Source organism: Tachypleus tridentatus, chromosome 10 (genome assembly GCF_004210375.1).
Source record: "Tachypleus tridentatus isolate NWPU-2018 chromosome 10, ASM421037v1, whole genome shotgun sequence".
Taxonomy (NCBI): Eukaryota; Metazoa; Arthropoda; class Merostomata; order Xiphosura; family Limulidae; genus Tachypleus; species Tachypleus tridentatus.
The window spans coordinates 119,849,040-119,875,399 of NC_134834.1; the positions used below are offsets into that span (position 1 = coordinate 119,849,040).

Below are 26,360 nucleotides of genomic sequence, written 5' to 3' on the forward strand. Positions count from 1 at the left end.
TTTATTACCCATCCATCACTATATAATATCATATACTAGTTTATTACCCATCCATCACTATATAATTATCATATACTAGTTTATTACCCATCCATCACTATATAATTATCATATACTAGTTTATTACCCATCCATCACTATATAATTATCATATACTAGTTTATTACCCATCCATCACTATATAATTATCATATACTAGTTTATTACCCATCCATCACTATATAATTATCATATACCAGTTTATTACCCATCCATCACTATATAATTATCATATACCAGTTTATTACCCATCCATCACTATATAATTATCATATACTAGTTTATTACCCATCCATCACTATATAATTATCATATACTAGTTTATTACCCATCCATCACTATATAATTATTATATACCAGTTTATTACCCATCCATCACTATATAATTATCATATACCAGTTTATTACCCATCCATCACTATATAATTATCATATACCAGTTTATTACCCATCCATCACTATATAATTATTATATACCAGTTTATTACCCATCCATCACTATATAATTATCATATACCAGTTTATTACCCATCCATCACTATATAATTATCATATACCAGTTTATTACCCATCCATCACTATATAATTATCATATACCAGTTTATTACCCATCCATCACTATATAATTATCATATACCAGTTTATTACCCATCCATCACTATATAATTATCAGAAACTAGTTTATTACCCATCCATTACCATCTAATTATCATATACCAGTTTAGTACCCATTCATTACCATCTAATTATCATATACCAGTTCATTACCCATCCATTACCACCTAATTATCATATACCAGTTTATTACCCATCCATTACCACCTAATTATCATCTACCAGTTTATTACCCATCCATCACTGTTTTATTATCATATACTAGTTTATTACCCATCCATCACTGTATAATTATCATATACCAGTTCATTATCCATCCATTACCACCTAATTATCATATACCAGTTTATTACCTATCCATCACTGTATAATTATCATATACCAGTTTATTACCCATCCATCACTGTATAATTATCATATACCAGTTTATTACCCATCCATTACTATATTAAACCATATACCTGTTTATTACTCAGTGTTAATGCCTGTTACACATGTGGACTCTAAATGTCTGAGGATGTTTACTATGTATTTACAATCTTATAATTGGTCATCAGTAATCTTTCGTTAAAGTTATGTTCCAATAAGTTTTATAATGTTAAAGACTAGTAATAGATATTGTACCTAATTATTTCGTGTATATAATAGAAAATCATTAACTGATTTTTGTCCATTGTCTGTCCAAGAAACAGATTTCAGTTAAATATCTCACTTTTTTCAGTTTGCAAGTCTTGATTGTGATGTAGTTTATTATATGACAGCTTGTTTTGTGTTAGAACAAAGTTAACCAGTTAGGCTATCTGTTATACGTTTGTCGTCAGGTTTGATTTCACAGAAACCAGCCTAAAGAAACTACAGGAATGTTAAGGAAATTATATATGAACTACTTGAATATGTGACTCAGCAAGACACCGCATGTATCATAACTACAGTTTGACGTTGTCTGGCATGTTGTAGCTTGAAGTAAAATATTGTTATCCTAAAATTATAAAGTTGTGTTCAGATGGAATTAACTTTTGTACTCAATCAATAAAACTGATGTACCAGAGCCAATCAGTGAAATACCTGCAAGAAGTCGAATCCTAGACCCGGATAGAGAAGTGTAACTCCACGAACACAGACCAATAACAAAAGAAACAATACATAACAACAATAAAAAAATATATCCGTCTAGAAGCGAGGCTACTAAGGTAGAAGTTAACCAAAATAGATCTTCCAGCCATATTCTCGTTCAACCGTTGCATACCTCAAACAATTGGGTATGAAATGAATATTCGTGTTACTTCATGAAAAATATGCTGGTTAAGTCGCCAGACATGGAATTTTATATTTCAGTCGTTTTCGTACACTAAAAGCAAGAAGATAATGGCGAGGTGACAAGCTCTTCCAACAGAGAGCACGTTGCAGGATTATAGTCAAGATGCTTGTTCATCAGACAAAGCATGACCGGACGTGGCGACATTGTCTGTAACATGATAGGGCTCCAAAATAGTTTAATATAATTCAATCTCTCTGTACCTGCTTGATTTTTTATAATTCTAAAACTGAGTAAAATCAAATTGTCTCGAGACTTCTTTTACCTCAACAATGAAATCAAAGCTTCTTAAGTTGTTGTATAAAACGTCAAAGAACAGAGGCTCTAACCCTAACAAAAAGCAAGCTAAGTCACGAATCCCAAAGTTCTTCATAAGTTTACGATCCAAGAGTTTAATTTCATTATTAGACGTCACTTCTCCCACGTCCGGTAGGTGTCGGATTTAGCATTCAAGTCCGCTTTTCTGCGTACAAAGAATTTTCTTCGCCAGATTTAAAACGTTTTTTTAAACCATATTTGTCGCTTCAGAAACCTCTTTCGTGATATCTGACAACCCCATTAATCTTTTAAGGCCCGTAAGTAGCAGAATGACTGTTAGACAGACAAATGTTTAAGTAAAGATGAGATGAAGGAAATGATTGGTTATTAAATATTATTTGTTTGTTATTGTCATAACCTTCTTATTTAGCTGTAAATACATATTTATTATTTCATAATCTCAAACACAGCAGTGGTAGAAGGAACAGAATAAATGTACAAAGCGAACTGTTCAAATCAAATCGCACATCTTTCTGTTTCAGAATGTTTAAACTCGTGTTCCAGAGATAAAGAGACAAACGTTGACACATAGAGTAACAAGCACTCCCTCCCTGCCCTCTCCATGGCTTTAGACTTTCCCTGTATTGTAGATCACGACTGTAACCTAATTTGTATCTTTTATCATCATCACTTGTTTCTACTACAGGAATGAGCTACGCCACCGCCATTTTGCTCATCATGACTTCTGTGTATTACATGACTGTTATATCCTGGGCCCTCTGTTATTTATTTACATCGATGAACGAGTCCCTGCCGTGGTCCGTCTGTCCGGATGATGTCCCTAGTCTTAGTAAGTATAACACACATTTTGTGATCCCGAAAACAAACTAGGGCAAATAAATAGATATTAGTGAGTAATTTATGTCTGTTGCTTTAAAGAACAATGGGAAATGAATATGATGATACCATCTGTGATATCTTAAATCTGTTAATCTATGAGGTCTGACATCCGTGGGACTAGGCATGGCCAGGTAGTTTGGGCGCTCGACTTGTAATCTGAGGGTCGTAGGTTCTAATCCCCGTCAAACCAAACGTGCTCGTCCTTTCAGCCGTGGGGACCATATAATGTAACTTTCAGTCCCACTATTCGTTAGTAAAAGAGTAGCCCAAGAGTTACCAGTGGGTGATGATGACTAGTTGCTTTCCCTCTAGTCTTCCATTACTAAACAAGGAACAGCGAGCGCAGATAGCCCTTATGTAGAACTGCACGAATTTCAGAAACAAAGTGACATCCGTGTCACATCACTGTCGACCAAGTTTTACAACTAGTTTTAGTGTCAATACGAACAATCGATCCATATATACAACTAACTTGTGTGTCAATACCGACAGTCGACTCAAATTTATAACTAACGTGTGTGTCAATACAAACAGTTAACTCAGATTTATAACTAACTTGTGTGTCAATACAAACAGTTGACTCAGATTTATAACTAACTTGTGTGTCAATACCGACAATCGACTCAGATTTATAACTAGTATTTATGTCAGTAGGGAGAGCCAAACAAGCCGTTTATGCAAAGTGCACTTAAAATTGCGTTATCCTAAAAAAGAAACAAATCACATTTTCAAATGATAACATGCGACTTGTTTTCATCTAAACTAGATAAATAAATTCAGGGACGAAGTATCTGACGACATCACACATGTTCCTGAAGAACTAAAACTGTCCTTTATTGATAGATAATTTAGTATAGATCTTATACACGGCTTAACATTTAAATTAACAAGACTGTGAATCCGAGGACGAATGGTTTACGACCCGTTGTCGCAAGCATGCGCACTGCGTTTTGATTCCTGAAACGTGACTTTCAAATCCCACCATTTAATCAGATTATGAAGCGAAAGAATTATCTCCGTTTTGGTCTTGCGGTTCAAAATTTAGGACAGCTACGCTTAAAACAATCTTTGTGAGCTATGCACAAAAATCCAAAACTAAGGAAATCTCAAAAGTTACAACTTCTTTTCTGTAAAGATAAAGAAATATTAAGTCCAAGAGGTCAAACGTCTTCTGAATAGACAAAAAAGCGGTTATAAAGTCCAAATAAGAAAATCAGCCACTTTCTGGATGACCTGAGTCAGAAATTGGCGTAGTTTGTTTGTTTGTTTTGAATTTCGCGCAAAGCTACTCAAGGGCTATCTTCGCTAGCCGTCCCTAATTCAACAGTGTAAGACTAGAGGGAAGGCAGCTATTCACTATCACCCACCGCCAACTCTTGGGCTACTCTTTTACCAACTAATAGTGGGATTGACCGTGCCCCCCTGACTGAAAGGGCGAGCATGTTTGGTGCGATGAGAATTCGAACCCGCGACCCTCAGATTACGAGTCGAACGCCTTAACTCACCTGGCCATGCCGGGCCTTGGCGTAGTTAAAAATTATCTAGACAAGATATAGTATTTTTTGTACATTGTCCTTCGCAAATTTGCGAGCACTTTGAAATATTTATGATAAACTCGATCACAGTTTTAAAAACAAATTTACGGTTGCTAAATCTTTGTTATATGTATGGTGTTTTGAAATATATTTTACTTACACAGTAATCCTACATTTATATATAAATTAGTAAATATGTATCAGCATTAATGGTACTAATTTATTGTTCTTAATATTCATATCAATAAGGTGTTTAGAATACCAACAAAAAATTAATAATAAATATCTACTGTATCCATTTGAGAGGTTTATGATGTCCTGCATAATTTGTATGTTGCGAAAGCTAGACCAGAAACGTCATAGTGTATTCTCAAGGCAGCTGATGTGGGTATTAACCAAAGTTTGTTAACCTGAAGATGACCTAAGAAGGTCAAAATGTTAATCTGTACTTTATATAAATTAAAGTTTTAATACCCAAACTAACCGTCTTGAGAATATATTTTCACTTCAAGTGGGTTTCTCGTCGTCATGAGAAATGTCCTAGGTCTAACTCTCATAAATAGGCCTAAGTCATAAATAACATGACTGGTGACACGGGTTTCAGTCTTGTTTGGAAATTGTTTAGGAAAAAACTTGACAATCTAAAAATTTACCGATAATTTACTATGACTCCTTTCTGTCTGATTAATTTCTCACGTTTCTGGAAAATTTCACTGTTGCCTTGGGTCCCTTTGAAATTCCCGAGAAAATACTGATTATAAGACTAGAACTGGTGATACTGGATTGCCCATGTTCAACAACCACAACTATATACAAACAAATTGTTATAAGACAATTAGATATCAGAAGCTGTAAACAAAATTCGGGTCATCTGTATAAAAACTGTTGATCGTACTCACTTTAACTCCAAATCCAAGCAAGTTTTATGTTCCTTTCGTAATGCTGTTTTGCACTTCTTAACAGTTGACTCAAACACACGCTCAATCTAACACTTTAATAATACTTCCTAACGTTATAAAAGTGAACAACAAAATATTCAGTAATTTATATTCAAGGTCGTGCCTGTGGAGACAAAACCAGTGTCGTCACATGACGATGCTATACCTGAGATGATAATAATCAATGAACAATTATTTTTGCCACAGAATTCACAATAAAACAATAAAATTTAAGAGTATTTCGCTTAACTACAAACAAATAAAACTTAACACCAAGAATTAACGACATTTAGATAATTCACTCTTGCTATTACCGTTTAACCTGTTTAGCACAATTTTCAGAACAAACATTTTATAAAACCCTATACATCCTTGGGAAACATTTCAATTTTACTTCGAATTTTTTATCTGTGTGTTGAGCTTTGGTTTATTCTTTAACACAAAATAATAAGTTTGTTGTTAAACGCAAAGCCACACAATGGTCTATCTGTGCTATACCCCCCATAAATATCGAAATCCAGCTTTTGGAGGAAGTGGCCCTCGGACTTAAGTTATTGAGGCGCTAAAATGGTGGATCACCAAAATGCTTTACTGAATTTAATAAACTTTAACTAACTGTAAGAAGCTAATTACAGGGTCCCGGGTTCGCATCCCCGTCGCACCAAACATGCTCGCCCTTTTAGCCGTGGGGGCGTTATAATGTGACAGTCAATCCCATTATTCGTTGGTAAAAGAGTAGCCCAAGTGTTGGCAGTGGGTGGTGATGACTAGCTGCCTTCCCTCTAGTCTTAAACTGCTAAATTAGGGACGGCTAGCACAGATAGCCCTCGAGTAGCTTTGTGCGAAATTCCAAAACAAACAAACAAACCTGTAACGCATTGCTCTTACGTCATGTATAAATTTACAATGCTAAAGAGTATTGTAGAGCTCACGTATTTAAGGGCATGCGCAAAACGTGACATATAATCAGTCGTCCATGGTTCGTCACTATTTATAAGAGTGTAACAGGAACGTTATTGCCATGTCTTGGGAAGTGTGAATTGTAAGGAAAATTTGTGGTTACCCAAGATACATTTTGAAATAAATGTCAATAAAATAATTATCTTGAACATTAAAAAAATATTAATGAAAATAAACTGATAAGGAAAGTAGAGTTACATAATATATGGTAAATTAAGCCCTAATTAATACCTCTCCCCTCTAAATATTACAAATAAAAAACTTCTAGGCCAAACGTGCTGGGCTATCTGAAGCCTAGGGTTTTTTTTTTATGAAATATATATGTGTGTGTGTGTGTGTAACTACTAAGTGAAAATGGATTGTGAATACGAACTTGTTTTTTGTCTTGTTTTGGAATTTCGCACAAAGCTACTCGAGGGCTATCTGTGCTAGCCGTCCCTAATTTAGCAGTGTAAGACTAGAGGGAAGGCAGCTAGTCATCACCACCCACCACCAACTCTTGGGCTACTCTTTAACCAACGAATAGTGGAATTGACCGTCACATTATACACCCCCACGGCTGGGAGGGTGAGCATGTTTAGCGCGACGCGGGCGCGAACCCACGACCCTCGGATTACGAGTCGCACGCCATACGCGCTTGGCCATGCCAGGCCGTGAATCCGAACTAATGGTGCGATCATACATGAGCTGAGCTAGTGAAAATATACAAGGTAATATTACCTCGTGAATTACACGTGACACGAAAAGAATAAGTCAATTAAAACAGATACAGTGAACAAAATTTAAAATACTGTGAGTAACGTGGGTTATTACATAGCGTCCGATAACCGTGCAAACAAAACACGAATTATTGAGAGTGAGAAAGAGGTCAACAGTGACCCTCGCTGCACCGATTCACGATAAAGACATATCTAAATCTGTATTTGGATTAATTTTCAAAGATAAACTATAGTAAAAACTGAAAGGAATAAAAAAGGCTTAGATATTATATACTCTTCCAACCCCGAGAAATGGATCAATCACACAGTTTCAGGTAAAAAGTGACAACAACTCCTGAATTAGATAGGCCAACTGTTACACTCTCATCCACTACAACTATGAATTAGTAATACTACCTGTTACACTGTTACCTCACTAGAACCATGACTTAGTAGTACTACCTGTTACACTGTCACCTCACTAGAACCATGAATTAGTAATAATATCTGTTACACTGTCACCTCACTAGAACCATGAATTAGTAGTACTACTTGTTACACTGTCACATCACTACCACCATGGATTACTAGTATTACTACGTGTTACACTGTCACCTCACTAGAACCATGAATTAGTAATACTACGTGTTACACTGTCACCTCACTAGAACCATGAATTAGTAATACTACACTGTTACACTGTCACCTCACTAGAACCATGAAGTAGTACTACCTGTTACACTGTCACCTCACTAGAACCATGAATTAGATAGGCCACCTGTTACACTGTCACCTCACTAGAACCATGAATTAGTAGTACTACCTGTTACACTGTCACCTCACTAGAACCATGAATTAGTAGTACTACCTGTTACACTGTCACCTCACTAGAACCATGAATTAGTAGGCTACCTGTTACACTGTCACCTCACTAGAACCATGAATTAGTAGTACTACCTGTTACACTGTCACTCACTAGAACCATGAATTAGTAGTACTACCTGTTACACTGTCACCTCACTAGAACCATGAATTAGTGGTACTACCTGTTACACTGTACCTCACCTGTTACACTGTCACCTCACTAGAACCATGAATTAGTAACTACTACCTGTTACACTGTCACCTCACTAGAACCATGAATTAGTAATACTACCTGTTACACTGTCACCTCACTAGAACCATGAATTAGTAAGTACTACCTGTTACACTGTCACCTCACTAGAACCATGAATTAGTAATACTACCTGTTACACTGTCACCTCACTAGAACCATGAATTAGTAATACTACCTGTTACACTGTCACCTCACTAGAACCATGAATTAGTAATACTACCTGTTACACTGTCACCTCACTAGAACCATGAATTAGTAATACTACCTGTTACACTGTCACCTCACTAGAACCATGAATTAGTAATACTACCTGTTACACTGTCACCTCACTAGAACCATGAATTAGTAATACTAACCCTGTTATGTCAATTAGTACCATGAATACTAGTAATACCTGTTACACTGTCACCTCACTAGAACCATGAATTAGTAATACTACCTGTTACACTGTCACTACTAGAACCATGTTACACCTGTCACACTGTCACTACTAGAACCATGAATTAGTAGTACTACACTGTTACACTGTCACCTCACTAGAACCATGAATTAGTAATACTACCTGTTACACTGTCATCTCACTAGAACCATGAATTAGTAATACTACCTGTTACACTGTCACCTCACTAGAACCATGAATTAGTAATACTACCTGTTACACTGTCACCTCACTAGAACCATGAATTAGTAATACTACCTGTTACACTGTCACCTCTCTAGAACCATGAATTAGTAATACTACCTGTTACACTGTCATCTCACTAGAACCATGAATTAGTAATACTACCTGTTACACTGTCATCTCACTAGAACCATGAATTAGTAGTACTACCTGTTACACTGTCATCTCACTAGAACCATGAATTAGTAGTACTACCTGTTACACTGTCACCTCACTAGAACCATGAATTAGTAGTACTACCTGTTACACTGTCACCTCACTAGAACCATGAATTAGTAATACTACCTGTTACACTGTCATCTCACTAGAACCATGAATTAGTAATACTACCTGTTACACTGTCACCTCACTAGAACCATGAATTAGTAATACTACCTGTTACACTGTCACCTCACTAGAACCATGAATTAGTAATACTACCTGTTACACTGTCACCTCACTAGAACCATGAATTAGTAATACTACCTGTTACACTGTCACTCACTCATGAATCACTAGAACCATGAATTAGTAATACTACCTGTTACACTGTCACCTCACTAGAACCATGAATTAGTAGTACTACCTGTTACACTGTCACCTCACTAGAACCATGAATTAGTAATACTACCTGTTACACTGTCACCTCACTAGAACTATGAATTAGTAATACTACCTGTTACACTGTCACCTCACTAGAACCATGAATTAGTAATACTACCTGTTACACTGTCACCTCACTAGAACCATGAATTAGTAATACTACCTGTTACACTGTCATCTCACTAGAACCATGAATTAGTAATACTACCTGTTACACTGTCACCTCACTAGAACCATGAATTAGTAGTACTACCTGTTACACTGTCATCTCACTAGAACCATGAATTAGTAATACTACTTGTTACACTGTCACTCACTAGAACCATGAATTAGTAATACTACCTGTTACTACCTGTGAATACACTGTCACTCACTAGAACCATGAATTAGTAATACTACCTGTTACACTGTCACCTCACTAGAACCATGAATTAGTACTACCTGTTACACTGTCATGAATTAGTATTACTACCTGTTACACTGTCACCTCACTAGAACCATGAATTAGTAATACTACCTGTTACACTGTCACCTCACTAGAACCATGAATTAGTAATACTACCTGTTACACTGTCACCTCACTAGAACCATGAATTAGTAATACTACCTGTTACACTGTCACCTCACTAGAACCATGAATTAGTAATACTACCTGTTACACTGTCACCTAGAACCATGAATTACACACTGTCACCTCACTAGAACCATGAATTAGTATTACTACCTGTTACACTGTCACTACCATGTTAGTAGTACTACCTGTTACACTGTCACTCACTAGAACCATGAATTAGTAATACTACCTGTTACACTGTCACCTCACTAGAACCATGAATTAGTAGTACTGTTACACTGTCACCTCACTAGAACCATGAATTAGTAATACTACCTGAACCATGAATTAGTAATACTACCTGTTACACTGTCACCTCACTAGAACCATGAATTAGTAATACTACCTGTTACACTGTCACCTCACTAGAACCATGAATTAGTAATACTACCTGTTACACTGTCACTCACTAGAACCATGAATTAGTAATACTACCTGTTACACTGTCACCTCACTAGAACCATGAATTAGTAATACTACCTGTTACACTGTCACCTCACTAGAACCATGAATTAGTAATACTACCTGTTACACTGTCACCTCACTAGAACCATGAATTAGTAGTACTACCTGTTACACTGTCATCTCACTAGAACCATGAATTAGTAGTACTACCTGTTACACTGTCATCTCACTAGAACCATGAATTAGTAGTACTACCTGTTACACTGTCACCTCACTAGAACCATGAATTAGTAATACTACCTGTTACACTGTCATCTCACTAGAACCATGAATTAGTAATACTACCTGTTACACTGTCATCTCACTAGAACCATGAATTAGTAATACTACCTGTTACACTGTCATCTCACTAGAACCATGAATTAGTAATACTACCTGTTACACTGTCATCTCACTAGAACCATGAATTAGTAATACTACCTGTTACACTGTCATCTCACTAGAACCATGAATTAGTAATACTACTTGTTACACTGTCACATCACTACAACCATGGATTACTAGTATTACTACGTGTTACACTGTCACATCACTACAACCATGGATTACTAGTATTACTACGTGTTACACTGTCACATCACTAGAACCATGGATTAGTAGTATTACTACCTGTTACACTGTCACCTCACTAGAACCATGAATTAGTAGGCCCTACCTGTTACACTGTCACCTCACTAGAACCATGAATTAGATAGGCCCAGCTGTTACACTGTCACCTCACTAGAACCATGAATTAGTATTACTACCTCTTACACTGTCACCTCACTAGAACCATGAATTAGTAGTACTACCTGTTACACTGTCACCTCACTAGAACCATGAATTAGTAGTACTACCTGTTACACTGTCACCTCACTAGAACCATGAATTAGTAGTACTACCTGTTACACTGTCACCTCACTAGAACCATGAATTAGTAATACTACCTGTTACACTGTCACCTCACTAGAACCATGAATTAGTAATACTACCTGTTACACTGTCACCTCACTAGAACCATGAATTAGTAATACTACCTGTTACACTGTCACCTCACTAGAACCATGAATTAGTAATACTACCTGTTACACTGTCACCTCACTAGAACCATGAATTAGTAATACTACCTGTTACACTGTCACCTCACTAGAACCATGAATTAGTAGTACTACCTGTTACACTGTCACCTCACTAGAACCATGAATTAGTAGTACTACCTGTTACACTGTCATCTCACTAGAACCATGAATTAGTAGTACTACCTGTTACACTGTCATCTCACTAGAACCATGAATTAGTAATACTACCTGTTACACTGTCATCTCACTAGAACCATGAATTAGTAATACTACCTGTTACACTGTCATCTCACTAGAACCATGAATTAGTAATACTACCTGTTACACTGTCATCTCACTAGAACCATGAATTAGTAATACTACCTGTTACACTGTCATCTCACTAGAACCATGAATTAGTAATACTACCTGTTACACTGTCATCTCACTAGAACCATGAATTAGTAATACTACCTGTTACACTGTCATCTCACTAGAACCATGAATTAGTAATACTACCTGTTACACTGTCATCTCACTAGAACCATGAATTAGTAGTACTACCTGTTACACTGTCACATCACTAGAACCATGAATTAGTAATACTACCTGTTACACTGTCACATCACTACAACCATGGATTACTAGTACACTGTCACTACTACAACCATGTGTTACACTCTCACATCACTACAACCTTGGATTACTAGTATTACTACCTGTTACACTGTCACCTCACTAGAACCATGAATTAGATAGGCCCAGCTGTTACACTGTCACCTCACTAGAACCATGAATTAGATAGGCCCAGCTGTTACACTGTCACCTCACTAGAACCATGAATTAGTATTACTACCTCTTACACTGTCACCTCACTAGAACCATGAATTAGTAGTACACCTGTCACTGTCACCTCACTAGAACCATGAATTAGTAGTACTACCTGTTACACTGTCACCTCACTAGAACCATGAATTAGTAGTAATACTACCTGTTACACTGTCACCTCACTAGAACCATGAATTAGTAATACTACCTGTTACACTGTCACCTCACTAGAACCATGAATTAGTAATACTACCTGTTACACTGTCACCTCACTAGAACCATGAATTAGTAATACTACCTGTTACACTGTCACCTCACTAGAACCATGAATTAGTAATACTACCTGTTACACTGTCACCTCACTAGAACCATGAATTAGTAACTACTACCTGTTACACTGTCACCTGTTACACTCACTAGAACCATGAATTAGTAATACTACCTGTTACACTGTCATCTCACTAGAACCATGAATTAGTAGTACTACCTGTTAACCATGTTAGTAGTACTACCTGTTACACTGTCACCTCACTAGAACCATGAATTAGTAGTACTACCTGTTACACTGTCACCTCACTAGAACCATGAATTAGTAGTACTACCTGTTACACTGTCACCTCACTAGAACCATGAATTAGTAGTACTACCTGTTACACTGTCACCTCACTAGAACCATGAATTAGTAGTACTACCTGTTACACTGTCACCTCACTAGAACCATGAATTAGTAATACTACCTGTTACACTGTCACCTCACTAGAACTATGAATTAGTAATACTACCTGTTACACTGTCACCTCACTAGAACCATGAATTAGTAATACTACCTGTTACACTGTCACACTAGAACCATGAATTAGTAATACTACCTGTTACACCTGTTACACTGTCACCATCACTAGAACCATGAATTAGTAATACTACCTGTTACACTGTCACCTCACTAGAACCATGAATTAGTACCTGTTACACTGTCATCTCACTAGAACCATGAATTAGTAATACTACCTGTTACACTGTCATCTCACTAGAACCATGAATTAGTAGTACTACCTGTTACACTGTCATCTCACTAGAACCATGAATTAGTAGTACTACCTGTTACACTGTCATCTCACTAGAACCATGAATTAGTAATACTACCTGTTACACTGTCACCTCACTAGAACCATGAATTAGTACTACCTGTTACACTACCTGAACCATGAATTACACCTGTCATCTCACTAGAACCATGAATTAGTAGTACTACCTGTTACACTGTCACTGTCTCACTAGAACCATGAATTAGTAATACTACCTGTTACACTGTCACCTCACTAGAACCATGAATTAGTAGTACTACCTGTTACACTGTCACCTCACTAGAACCATGAATTAGTAATACTACCTGTTACACTGTCACCTCACTAGAACCATGAATTAGTAGTACTACCTGTTACACTGTCACCTCACTAGAACCATGAATTAGTAGTACTACCTGTTACACTGTCACTCACTAGAACCATGAATTAGTACCTGTTATACTACCTGTTACTGTTACACTGTCACCTCACTAGAACCATGAATTAGTAACTACCTGTTACTACCTGTTACACTGTCACCTCACTAGAACCATGAATTAGTAGTACTACCTGTTACACTGTCACCTCACTAGAACCATGAATTAGTAATACTACCTGTTACACTGTCACCTCACTAGAACCATGAATTAGTAATACTACCTGTTACACTGTCACCTCACTAGAACCATGAATTAGTAGTACTACCTGTTACACTGTCACCTCACTAGAACCATGAATTAGTAATACTACCTGTTACACTGTCACCTCACTAGAACCATGAATTAGTAATACTACCTGTTACACTGTCACCTCACTAGAACCATGAATTAGTAATACTACCTGTTACACTGTCACCTCACTAGAACCATGAATTAGTAGTACTACCTGTTACACTGTCACCTCACTAGAACCATGAATTAGTAATACTACCTGTTACACTGTCACCTCACTAGAACCATGAATTAGTAATACTACCTGTTACACTGTCATCTCACTAGAACCATGAATTAGTAATACTACCTGTTACACTGTCATCTCACTAGAACCATGAATTAGTAATACTACCTGTTACACTGTCATCTCACTAGAACCATGAATTAGTAATACTACCTGTACTACCTGTGAATTAGTAATACTACACACTGTCACCTCACTAGAACCATGAATTAGTAATACTACCTGTTACACTGTCACCTCACTAGAACCATGAATTAGTAATACTACCTGTTACACTGTCACCTCACTAGAACCATGAATTAGTAATACTACCTGTTACACTGTCACCTCACTAGAACCATGAATTAGTAATACTACCTGTTACACTGTCACCTCACTAGAACCATGAATTAGTAGTACTACCTGTTACACTGTCACCTCACTAGAACCATGAATTAGTAGTATACTACCTACTACCACTGTTACACTGTCACACTGTCACCTCACTAGAACCATGAATTAGTAGTACCTGTTACACTGTGTCACCTCACTAGAACCATGAATTAGTATGAATTATACTACCTGTTACACTGTCACCTCACTAGAACCATGAATTAGTAGTACTACCTGTTACACTGTCACCTCACTAGAACCATGAATTAGTAGTACTACCTGTTACACTGTCACCTCACTAGAACCATGAATTAGTAGTACTACCTGTTACACTGTCACCTCACTAGAACCATGAATTAGTAATACTACCTGTTACACTGTCACCTCACTAGAACCATGAATTAGTAATACTACCTGTTACACTGTCACCTCACTAGAACCATGAATTAGTAATACTACCTGTTACACTGTCACCTCACTAGAACCATGAATTAGTAATACTACCTGTTACACTGTCACCTCACTAGAACCATGAATTAGTAATACTACCTGTTACACTGTCACCTCACTAGAACCATGAATTAGTAATACTACCTGTTACACTGTCACCTCACTAGAACCATGAATTAGTAGTACTACCTGTTACACTGTCACCTCACTAGAACCATGAATTAGTAACTACCTGTTACACTGTCACTCACTAGAACCATGAATTAGTAGTACTACCTGTTACACTGTCACCTCTCACTAGAACCATGAATTAGTAATACTACCTGTTACACTGTCACCTCACTAGAACCATGAATTAGTAATACTACCTGTTACACTGTCACCTCACTAGAACCATGAATTAGTAATACTACCTGTTACACTGTCATCTCACTAGAACCATGAATTAGTAATACTACCTGTTACACTGTCATCTCACTAGAACCATGAATTAGTAATACTACCTGTTACACTGTCATCTCACTAGAACCATGAATTAGTAATACTACCTGTTACACTGTCATCTCACTAGAACCATGAATTAGTAATACTACCTGTTACACTGTCATCTCACTAGAACCATGAATTAGTAATACTACCTGTTACACTGTCACTCACTAGAACCATGAATTAGTAATACACTAGTCACCATGAATTAGTAATACTACCTGTTACACTGTTACTAGAACCATGAATTAGTAGTACTACCTGTTACACTGTCACCTCACTAGAACCATGAATTAGTAATACTACCTGTTACACTGTCACCTCACTAGAACCATGAATTACACTACTGTTACACTGTCACCTCACTAGAACCATGAATTAGTAGTACTACCTGTTACACTGTCACCTCACTAGAACCATGAATTAGTAGTACTACCTGTTACACTGTCACCTCACTAGAACCATGAATTAGTATATACTACCTGTTACACTGTCACCTCACTAGAACCATGAATTAGTAGTACTACCTGTTACACTGTCACCTCACTAGAACCATGAATTAGTATAGGCCTACCTGTTACACTGTCACCTCACTAGAACCATGAATTAGTAGTACTACCTGTTACACTGTCACCTCACTAGAACCATGAATTAGTAGTACCTGTTACACTGTCACCTCACTAGAACCATGTTACACTGTCACCTCACTAGAACCATGAATTAGTAATACTACCTGTTACACTGTCACCTCACTAGAACCATGAATTAGTAGTACTACCTGTTACACTGTCACCTCACTAGAACCATGAATTAGTAATACTACCTGTTACACTGTCACCTCACTAGAACCATGAATTAGTAATACTACCTGTTACACTGTCACCTCACTCACTAGAACCATGAATTAGTAGTACTACCTGTTACACTGTCACCTCACTAGAACCATAGAACCATGAATTAGTAATACTACCTGTTACACTAGAACCATGAATTAGTAGTACACCTGTTACACTCACTCACTAGAACCATGAATTAGTAGTACTACCTGTTACACTGTCACCTCACTAGAACCATGAATTAGTAACCATGAATACTACCTGTTACACTGTCATCTCACTAGAACCATGAATTAGTAATACTACCTGTTACACTGTCATCTCACTACCTGTTACACTGTCACCACTGAACCATTACTACCTGTTACACTGTCATCTCACTAGAACCATGAATTAGTAATACTACCTGTTACACTGTCATCTCACTAGAACCATGAATTAGTAATACTACCTGTTACACTGTCATCTCACTAGAACCATGAATTAGTAATACTACCTGTTACACTGTCATCTCACTAGAACCATGAATTAGTAATACTACCTGTTACACTGTCATCTCACTAGAACCATGAATTAGTAATACTACTGTTACACTGTCATCTCACTAGAACCATGAATTAGTAGTATACTACCTGTTACACTGTCACATCACTAGAACCATGGATTAGTAGTATTACTACCTGTTACACTGTCACATCACTACAACCATGGATTACTACCTGTTACACTGTCACATCACTACAACCATTACACTGTCACCTCACTAGAACCATGAATTAGATAGTATTACTACCTGTTACACTGTCACCTCACTAGAACCATGAATTAGATAGGCCCAGCTGTTACACTGTCACCTCACTAGAACTGTTACACTGTCACACTGTCACCTCACTAGAACCATGAATTAGTAGGCCTACCTGTTACACTGTCACCTCACTAGAACCATGAATTAGTAGTACTACCTGTTACACTGTCACCTCACTAGAACCATGAATTAGTAGTACTACCTGTTACACTGTCACCTCACTAGAACCATGAATTAGTAGTACTACCTGTTACACTGTCACTGTCTCACTAGAACCATGAATTAGTAATACTACCTGTTACACTGTCACCTCACTAGAACTATGAATTAGTAATACTACCTGTTACACTGTCACCTCACTAGAACCATGAATTAGTAATACTACCTGTTACACTGTCACCTCACTAGAACCATGAATTAGTAATACTACCTGTTACACTGTCACCTCACTAGAACCATGAATTAGTAATACTACCTGTTACACTGTCACCTCACTAGAACCATGAATTAGTAGTACTACCTGTTACACTGTCACCTCACTAGAACCATGAATTAGTAGTACTACCTGTTACACTGTCATAGAACCATGAATTAGTAGTACTCCATGAATTAGTAATACTACCTGTTACACTGTCAACTAGAACCATGAATTAGTAGTACTACCTGTTACACTGTCATCTCACTAGAACCATGAATTAGTAATACACCTCACTAGAACCATGAATTAGTAATACTACCTGTTACACTGTCACCTCACTAGAACCATGAATTAGTAATACTACCTGTTACACTGTCACCTCACTAGAACCATGAATTAGTAGTACTACCTGTTACACTGTCACCTCACTAGAACCATGAATTAGTAATACTACCTGTTACACTGTCACTCACTAGAACCATGAATTAGTAGTACTACCTGTTACACTGTCAGTAATACTACCTCACTGTCACACTAGAACCATGAATTAGTGTTACACTGTCACCTACTACCATGAATTAGTAGTATTACTACCTGTTACACTGTCACCTCACTAGAACCATGAATTAGTAATACTACCTGTTACACTGTCACCTCACTAGAACCATGAATTAGATAGGCCCAGCTGTTACACTGTCACCTCACTAGAACCATGAATTAGTAGTACTACCTGTTACACTGTCACCTCACTAGAACCATGAATTAGTAGTACTACCTGTTACACTGTCACCTCACTAGAACCATGAATTAGTAGTACTACCTGTTACACTGTTACACTGTCACCTCACTAGAACCATGAATTAGTAATACTACCTGTTACACTGTCACCTCACTAGAACCATGAATTAGTAATACTACCTGTTACACTGTCATCTCACTAGAACCATGAATTAGTAACTACCTACACTGTCATCTCACTACCATGTCATGTTACTCACTAGAACCATGAATTAGTAATACTACCTGTTACACTGTCATCTCACTAGAACCATGAATTAGTAATACTACCTGTTACACTGTCATCTCACTAGAACCATGAATTAGTAATACTACCTGTTACACTGTCATCTCACTAGAACCATGAATTAGTAATACTACCTGTTACACTGTCACTCACTAGAACCATGAATTAGTAATACTACCTGTTACACTGTCACCTCACTAGAACCATGAATTAGTAGTATTACTACTGTTACACTGTCACATCACTAGAACCATGGATTAGATTAGTAGTAGTACACCTGTTACACTGTCACCTCACTACCCATGTTACACTGTCACTGTCACTCACTAAACCATGAATTAGTAGTACTACCTGTTACACTGTCACCTCACTAGAACCATGAATTAGTAATACTACCTGTTACACTGTCACCTCACTAGAACCATGAATTAGTAGTACTACCTGTTACACTGTCACCTCACTAGAACCATGAATTAGTAGTACTACCTGTTACACTGTCACCTCACTAGAACCATGAATTAGTAGTACTACCTGTTACACTGTCACCTCACTAGAACCATGAATTAGTAGTACTACCTGTTACACTGTCACCTCACTAGAACCATGAATTAGTAGTACTACCTGTTACACTGTCACCTCACTAGAACCATGAATTAGTATTACTAGAACCATGAATTAGTAATACTACTGTTACACTGTCACCACTAGAACCATGAATTAGTAATACTACCTGTTACACTGTCACCTCACTAGAACCATGAATTAGTAATACTACCTGTTACACTGTCACCTCACTAGAACCATGAATTAGTAATACTACCTGTTACACTGTCACTCACTAGAACCATGAATTAGTAGTACTACCTGTTACACTGTCACCTCACTAGAACCATGAATTAGTAGTACTATACTACCTGTTACACTGTCACCTCACTAGAACCATGAATTAGTAGTACTACCTGTTACACTGTCACCTCACTAGAACCATGAATTAGTAATACTACCTGTTACACTGTCACTCACTAGAACCATGAATTAGTAATACTACCTGTTACACTGTCACTGTCATCTCACTAGAACCATGAATTAGTAATACTACCTGTTACACTGTCATCTCACTAGAACCATGAATTAGTAATACTACCTGTTACACTGTCATCTCACTAGAACCATGAATTAGTAATACTACCTGTTACACTGTCATCTCACTAGAACCATGAATTAGTAATACTACCTGTTACACTGTCATCTCACTAGAACCATGAATTAGTAATACTACCTGTTACACTGTCATCTCACTAGAACCATGAATTAGTAATACTACCTGTTACACTGTCATCTCACTAGAACCATGAATTAGTAATACTACCTGTTACACTGTCACTCTCACTAGAACCATGAATTAGTAACTACCTAGTAATTACTACCTGTTACACTGTCACCTCACTAGAACCATGAATTAGTAGTACTACCTGTTACACTGTCACCTCACTAGAACCATGAATTAGTAGTACTACCTGTTACACTGTCACCTCACTAGAACCATGAATTAGTAGTATACCTACACTGTTACACTGTCACCTCACTAGAACCATGTTACACTGTTACACCTCACTAGAACCATGAATTAGTAGTACTACCTGTTACACTGTCACCTCACTAGAACCATGAATTAGTAGTACTACCTGTTACACTGTCACCTCACTAGAACCATGAATTAGTAGTACTACCTGTTACACTGTCACCTCACTAGAACCATGAATTAGTAGTACTACCTGTTACACTGTTACACTGTCACTGTCTCACTAGAACCATGAATTAGTAGTACTACCTGTTACACTGTCACCTCACTAGAACCATGAATTAGTAGTACTACCTGTTACACTGTCACCTCACTAGAACCATGAATTAGTAGTACTACCTGTTACACTGTCACCTCACTAGAACCATGAATTAGTAATACTACCTGTTACACTGTCACCTCACTAGAACCATGAATTAGTAATACTACCTGTTACACTGTCACCTCACTAGAACCATGAATTAGTAATACTACCTGTTACACTGTCACCTCACTAGAACCATGAATTAGTAATACTACCTGTTACACTGTCACCTCTAGAACCATGAATTAGTAATACTACCTGTTACACTGTCACCTCACTAGAACCATGAATTAGTAATACTACCTGTTACACTGTCACCTCACTAGAACCATGAATTAGTAGTACTACCTGTTACACTGTCACCTCACTAGAACCATGAATTAGTAGTACTACCTGTTACACTGTCACCTCACTAGAACCATGAATTAGTAGTTACACTACTACTGTCACCTCACTAGAACCATGTTACCTGTTACACTGTCACACCTCACTAGAACCATGAATTAGTAGTACTACCTGTTACACTGTCACCTCACTAGAACCATGAATTAGTAATACTACCTGTTACACTTTAGATAGGCCTGTTACACTGTCACCTCACTAGAACCATGAATTAGTAGTACACTGTCACCTAGAACCATGAATAGTAGTACACTGTTACACTGTCACCTCACTAGAACCATGAATTAGTAGTACACTGTTACACTGTCACCTCACTAGAACCATGAATTAGTAGTACTACCTGTTACACTGTCACCTCACTAGAACCATGAATTAGTAGTACTACCTGTTACACTGTCACCTCACTAGAACCATGAATTAGTAATACTACCTGTTACACTGTCACCTCACTAGAACCATGAATTAGTAATACTACCTGTTACACTGTCACCTCACTAGAACCATGAATTAGTAGTACTACCTGTTACACTGTCACCTCACTAGAACCATGAATTAGTAGTACTACCTGTTACACTGTCACCTCACTAGAACCATGAATTAGTAATACTACCTGTTACACTGTCACACTCACTAGAACCATGAATTAGTAGTACTACCTGTTACACTGTCACTGTCTCACTAGAACCATGAATTAGTAGTACTACCTGTTACACTGTCACCTCACTAGAACCATGAATTAGTAGTACTACCTGTTACACTGTCACCTCACTAGAACCATGAATTAGTAGTTACACTACTACCTGTTACACTGTCACCTCACTAGAACCATGAATTAGTAGTACTACCTGTTACACTGTCACCTCACTAGAACCATGAATTAGTACTACCTGTTACACTGTCACTCACTAGAACCATGAATTAGTAGTACTACCTGTTACACTGTCACCTCACTAGAACCATGAATTAGTAATACTACCTGTTACACTGTCACACTAGAACCATGAATTAGTAGTACTACCTGTTACACTGTCACCTCACTAGAACCATGAATTAGTATAGTACTACCTGTTACACTGTCACCTCACTAGAACCATGAATTAGTAATACTACCTGTTACACTGTCACCTCACTAGAACCATTAGTAGTACTACCTGTTAGTCACCTCACTAACCATACCCTGTTACACTGTCACCTCACTAGAACCATGAATTAGTAATACTACCTGTTACACTGTCACCTCACTAGAACCATGAATTAGTAATACTACCTGTTACACTGTCACCTCACTAGAACCATGAATTAGTAATACTACCTGTTACACTGTCACCTCACTAGAACCATGAATTAGTATTACTACCTGTACTACCACTGTTACACTGTCACTGTCATCTCACTAGAACCATGAATTAGTAGTACTACCTGTTACACTGTCATCTCACTAGAACCATGAATTAGTAGTACTACCTGTTACACTGTCATCTCACTAGAACCATGAATTAGTAGTACTACCTGTTACACTGTCATCTCACTAGAACCATGAATTAGTAATACTACCTGTTACACTGTCATCTCACTAGAACCATGAATTAGTAATACTACCTGTTACACTGTCACCTCACTAGAACCATGAATTAGTAATACTACCTGTTACACTGTCATCTCACTAGAACCATGAATTAGTAATACTACCTGTTACACTGTCACTCACTAGAACCATGAATTAGTAATACTACCTGTTACACTGTCATCTCACTAGAACCATGAATTAGTAATACTACCTGTTACACTGTCATCTCACTAGAACCATGAATTAGTAATACTACCTGTTACACTGTCACCATCACTAGAACCATGAATTAGTAATACTACCTGTTACACTGTCACATCACTAGAACCATGGATTAGTAGTGTCATTCACTACGTGTTACACTGTCACATCACTACAACCATGGATTACTAGTATTACTACCTGTTACACTGTCACATCACTAGAACCATGGATTAGTAGTATTACTACCTGTTACACTGTCACCTCACTAGAACCATGAATTAGTATAGGCCCTGTTACACTGTCACCTCACTAGAACCATGAATTAGATAGGCCTACCTGTTACACTGTCACCTCACTAGAACCATGAATTAGTAGTACCACCTGTTACACTGTCACCTCACTAGAACCATGAATTAGTAGGCCTACCTGTTACACTGTCACCTCACTAGAACCATGAATTAGTAATACTACCTGTTACACTGTCACCTCACTAGAACCATGAATTAGTAGTACTACCTGTTACACTGTCACCTCACTAGAACCATGAATTAGTAGTACTACCTGTTACACTGTCACCTCACTAGAACCATGAATTAGTAATACTACCTGTTACACTGTCACCTCACTAGAACCATGAATTAGTAATACTACCTGTTACACTGTCACACTCACTAGAACCATGAATTAGTAATACTACCTGTTACACTGTCACCTCACTAGAACCATGAATTAGTAATACTACCTGTTACACTGTCACCTCACTAGAACCATGAATTAGTAATACTACCTGTTACACTGTCATCTCACTAGAACCATGAATTAGTAGTACTACCTGTTACACTGTCACCTCACTAGAACCATGAATTAGTAGTACTACCTGTTACACTGTCACCTCACTAGAACCATGAATTAGTAGTACTACTTGTTACACTGTCACATCACTACAACCATGGATTACTAGTATTACTACTGTTACACTGTCACATCACTAGAACCTTGGATTACTAGTATTACTACCTGTTACACTGTCACCTCACTAGAACCATGAATTAGTAGGCCCACCTGTTACACTGTCACCTCACTAGAACCATGGATGAATTAGATACCCACCTGTTACACTGTCACCTCACTAGAACCATGAATTAGATAGGCCTACCTGTTACACTGTCACCTCACTAGAACCATGAATTAGTAGTACTACCTGTTACACTGTCACCTCACTAGAACCATGAATTAGTAGTACTACCTGTTACACTGTCACCTCACTAGAACCATGAATTAGTAGTACTACCTGTTACACTGTCACCTCACTAGAACCATGAATTAGTAATACTACCTGTTACACTGTCACCTCACTAGAACCATGAATTAGTAATACTACCTGTTACACTGTCACCTCACTAGAACCATGAATTAGTAATACTACCTGTTACACTGTCACCTCACTAGAACCATGAATTAGTAATACTACCTGTTACACTGTCATCTCACTAGAACCATGAATTAGTAATACTACCTGTTACACTGTCACTCACTAGAACCATGAATTAGTAATACTACCTGTTACACTGTCACCTCACTAGAACCATGAATTAGTAGTATACTACCTGTTACACTGTCACCTCACTAGAACCATGAATTAGTACTACTACCTGTTACACTGTCACTGTCACTACTAACCATGAATTAGTAATACTACCTGTTACACTGTCACCTCACTAGAACCATGAATTAGTAATACTACCTGTTACACTGTCACCTCACTAGAACCATGAATTAGTAGTACTACCTGTTACACTGTCACCTCACTAGAACCATGAATTAGTAATACTACCTGTTACACTGTCACCTCACTAGAACCATGAATTAGTAGTACTACCTGTTACACTGTCACCTCACTAGAACCATGAATTAGTAGTACTACCTGTTACACTGTCACCTCACTAGAACCATGAATTAGTAATACTACCTGTTACACTGTCACTGTCTCACTAGAACCATGAATTAGTAATACTACCTGTTACACTGTCACTCACTAGAACCATGAATTAGTAATACTACCTGTTACACTGTCATCTCACTAGAACCATGAATTAGTAATACTACCTGTTACACTGTCATCTCACTAGAACCATGAATTAGTAATACTACCTGTTACACTGTCATCTCACTAGAACCATGAATTAGTAATACTACCTGTTACACTGTCACCTCACTAGAACCATGAATTAGTAATACTACCTGTTACACTGTCACCTCACTAGAACCATGAATTAGTAGTACTACTTGTTACACTGTCACATCACTACAACCATGGATTACTAGTATTACTACGTGTTACACTGTCACATCACTACAACCATGGATTACTAGTATTACTACGTGTTACACTGTCACCTCACTAGAACCATGAATTAGTAGTACTACCTGTTACACTGTCACCTCACTAGAACCATGAATTAGATAGGCCCAGCTGTTACACTGTCACCTCACTAGAACCATGAATTAGATAGGCCCAGCTGTTACACTGTCACCTCACTAGAACCATGAATTAGATAGGCCCAGCTGTTACACTGTCACCTCACTAGAACCATGAATTAGTAGTACTACCTGTTACACTGTCACCTCACTAGAACCATGAATTAGTAGTACTACCTGTTACACTGTCACCTCACTAGAACCATGAATTAGTAGTACTACCTGTTACACTGTCACCTCACTAGAACCATGAATTAGTAATACTACCTGTTACACTGTCACCTCACTAGAACCATGAATTAGTAATACTACCTGTTACACTGTCACCTCACTAGAACCATGAATTAGTAATACTACCTGTTACACTGTCACCTCACTAGAACCATGAATTAGTAATACTACCTGTTACACTGTCACCTCACTAGAACCATGAATTAGTAATACTACCTGTTACACTGTCATCTCACTAGAACCATGAATTAGTAGTACTACCTGTTACACTGTCATCTCACTAGAACCATGAATTAGTAGTACTACCTGTTACACTGTCATCTCACTAGAACCATGAATTAGTAGTACTACCTGTTACACTGTCATCTCACTAGAACCATGAATTAGTAATACTACCTGTTACACTGTTACACTGTCACCTCACTAGAACCATGAATTAGTAATACTACCTGTTACACTGTCATCTCACTAGAACCATGAATTAGTAATACTACCTGTTACACTGTCATCTCACTAGAACCATGAATTAGTAATACTACCTGTTACACTGTCATCTCACTAGAACCATGAATTAGTACTACTCACACTGTCATCTCAC

General features: G+C 37.5%; 1 protein-coding gene across 2 annotated transcripts in view; it reads left to right on the forward strand.

Moving 5' to 3' along the window:
- Positions 1-2,911: 2,911 nt before the first annotated feature.
- The window catches only part of LOC143230185 (sodium- and chloride-dependent GABA transporter 2-like), a 63,336-nt gene continuing 39,887 nt past the window's right edge, over positions 2,912-26,360 (forward strand). For both annotated transcript variants that reach the window (XM_076463312.1, XM_076463313.1), the window contains exon 1: positions 2,912-3,077. In XM_076463312.1, coding sequence (XP_076319427.1) covers positions 2,936-3,077 — 142 coding nt within the window. In that variant the 5' untranslated portion in view covers positions 2,912-2,935. The remainder of the gene's footprint in view (positions 3,078-26,360) is intronic.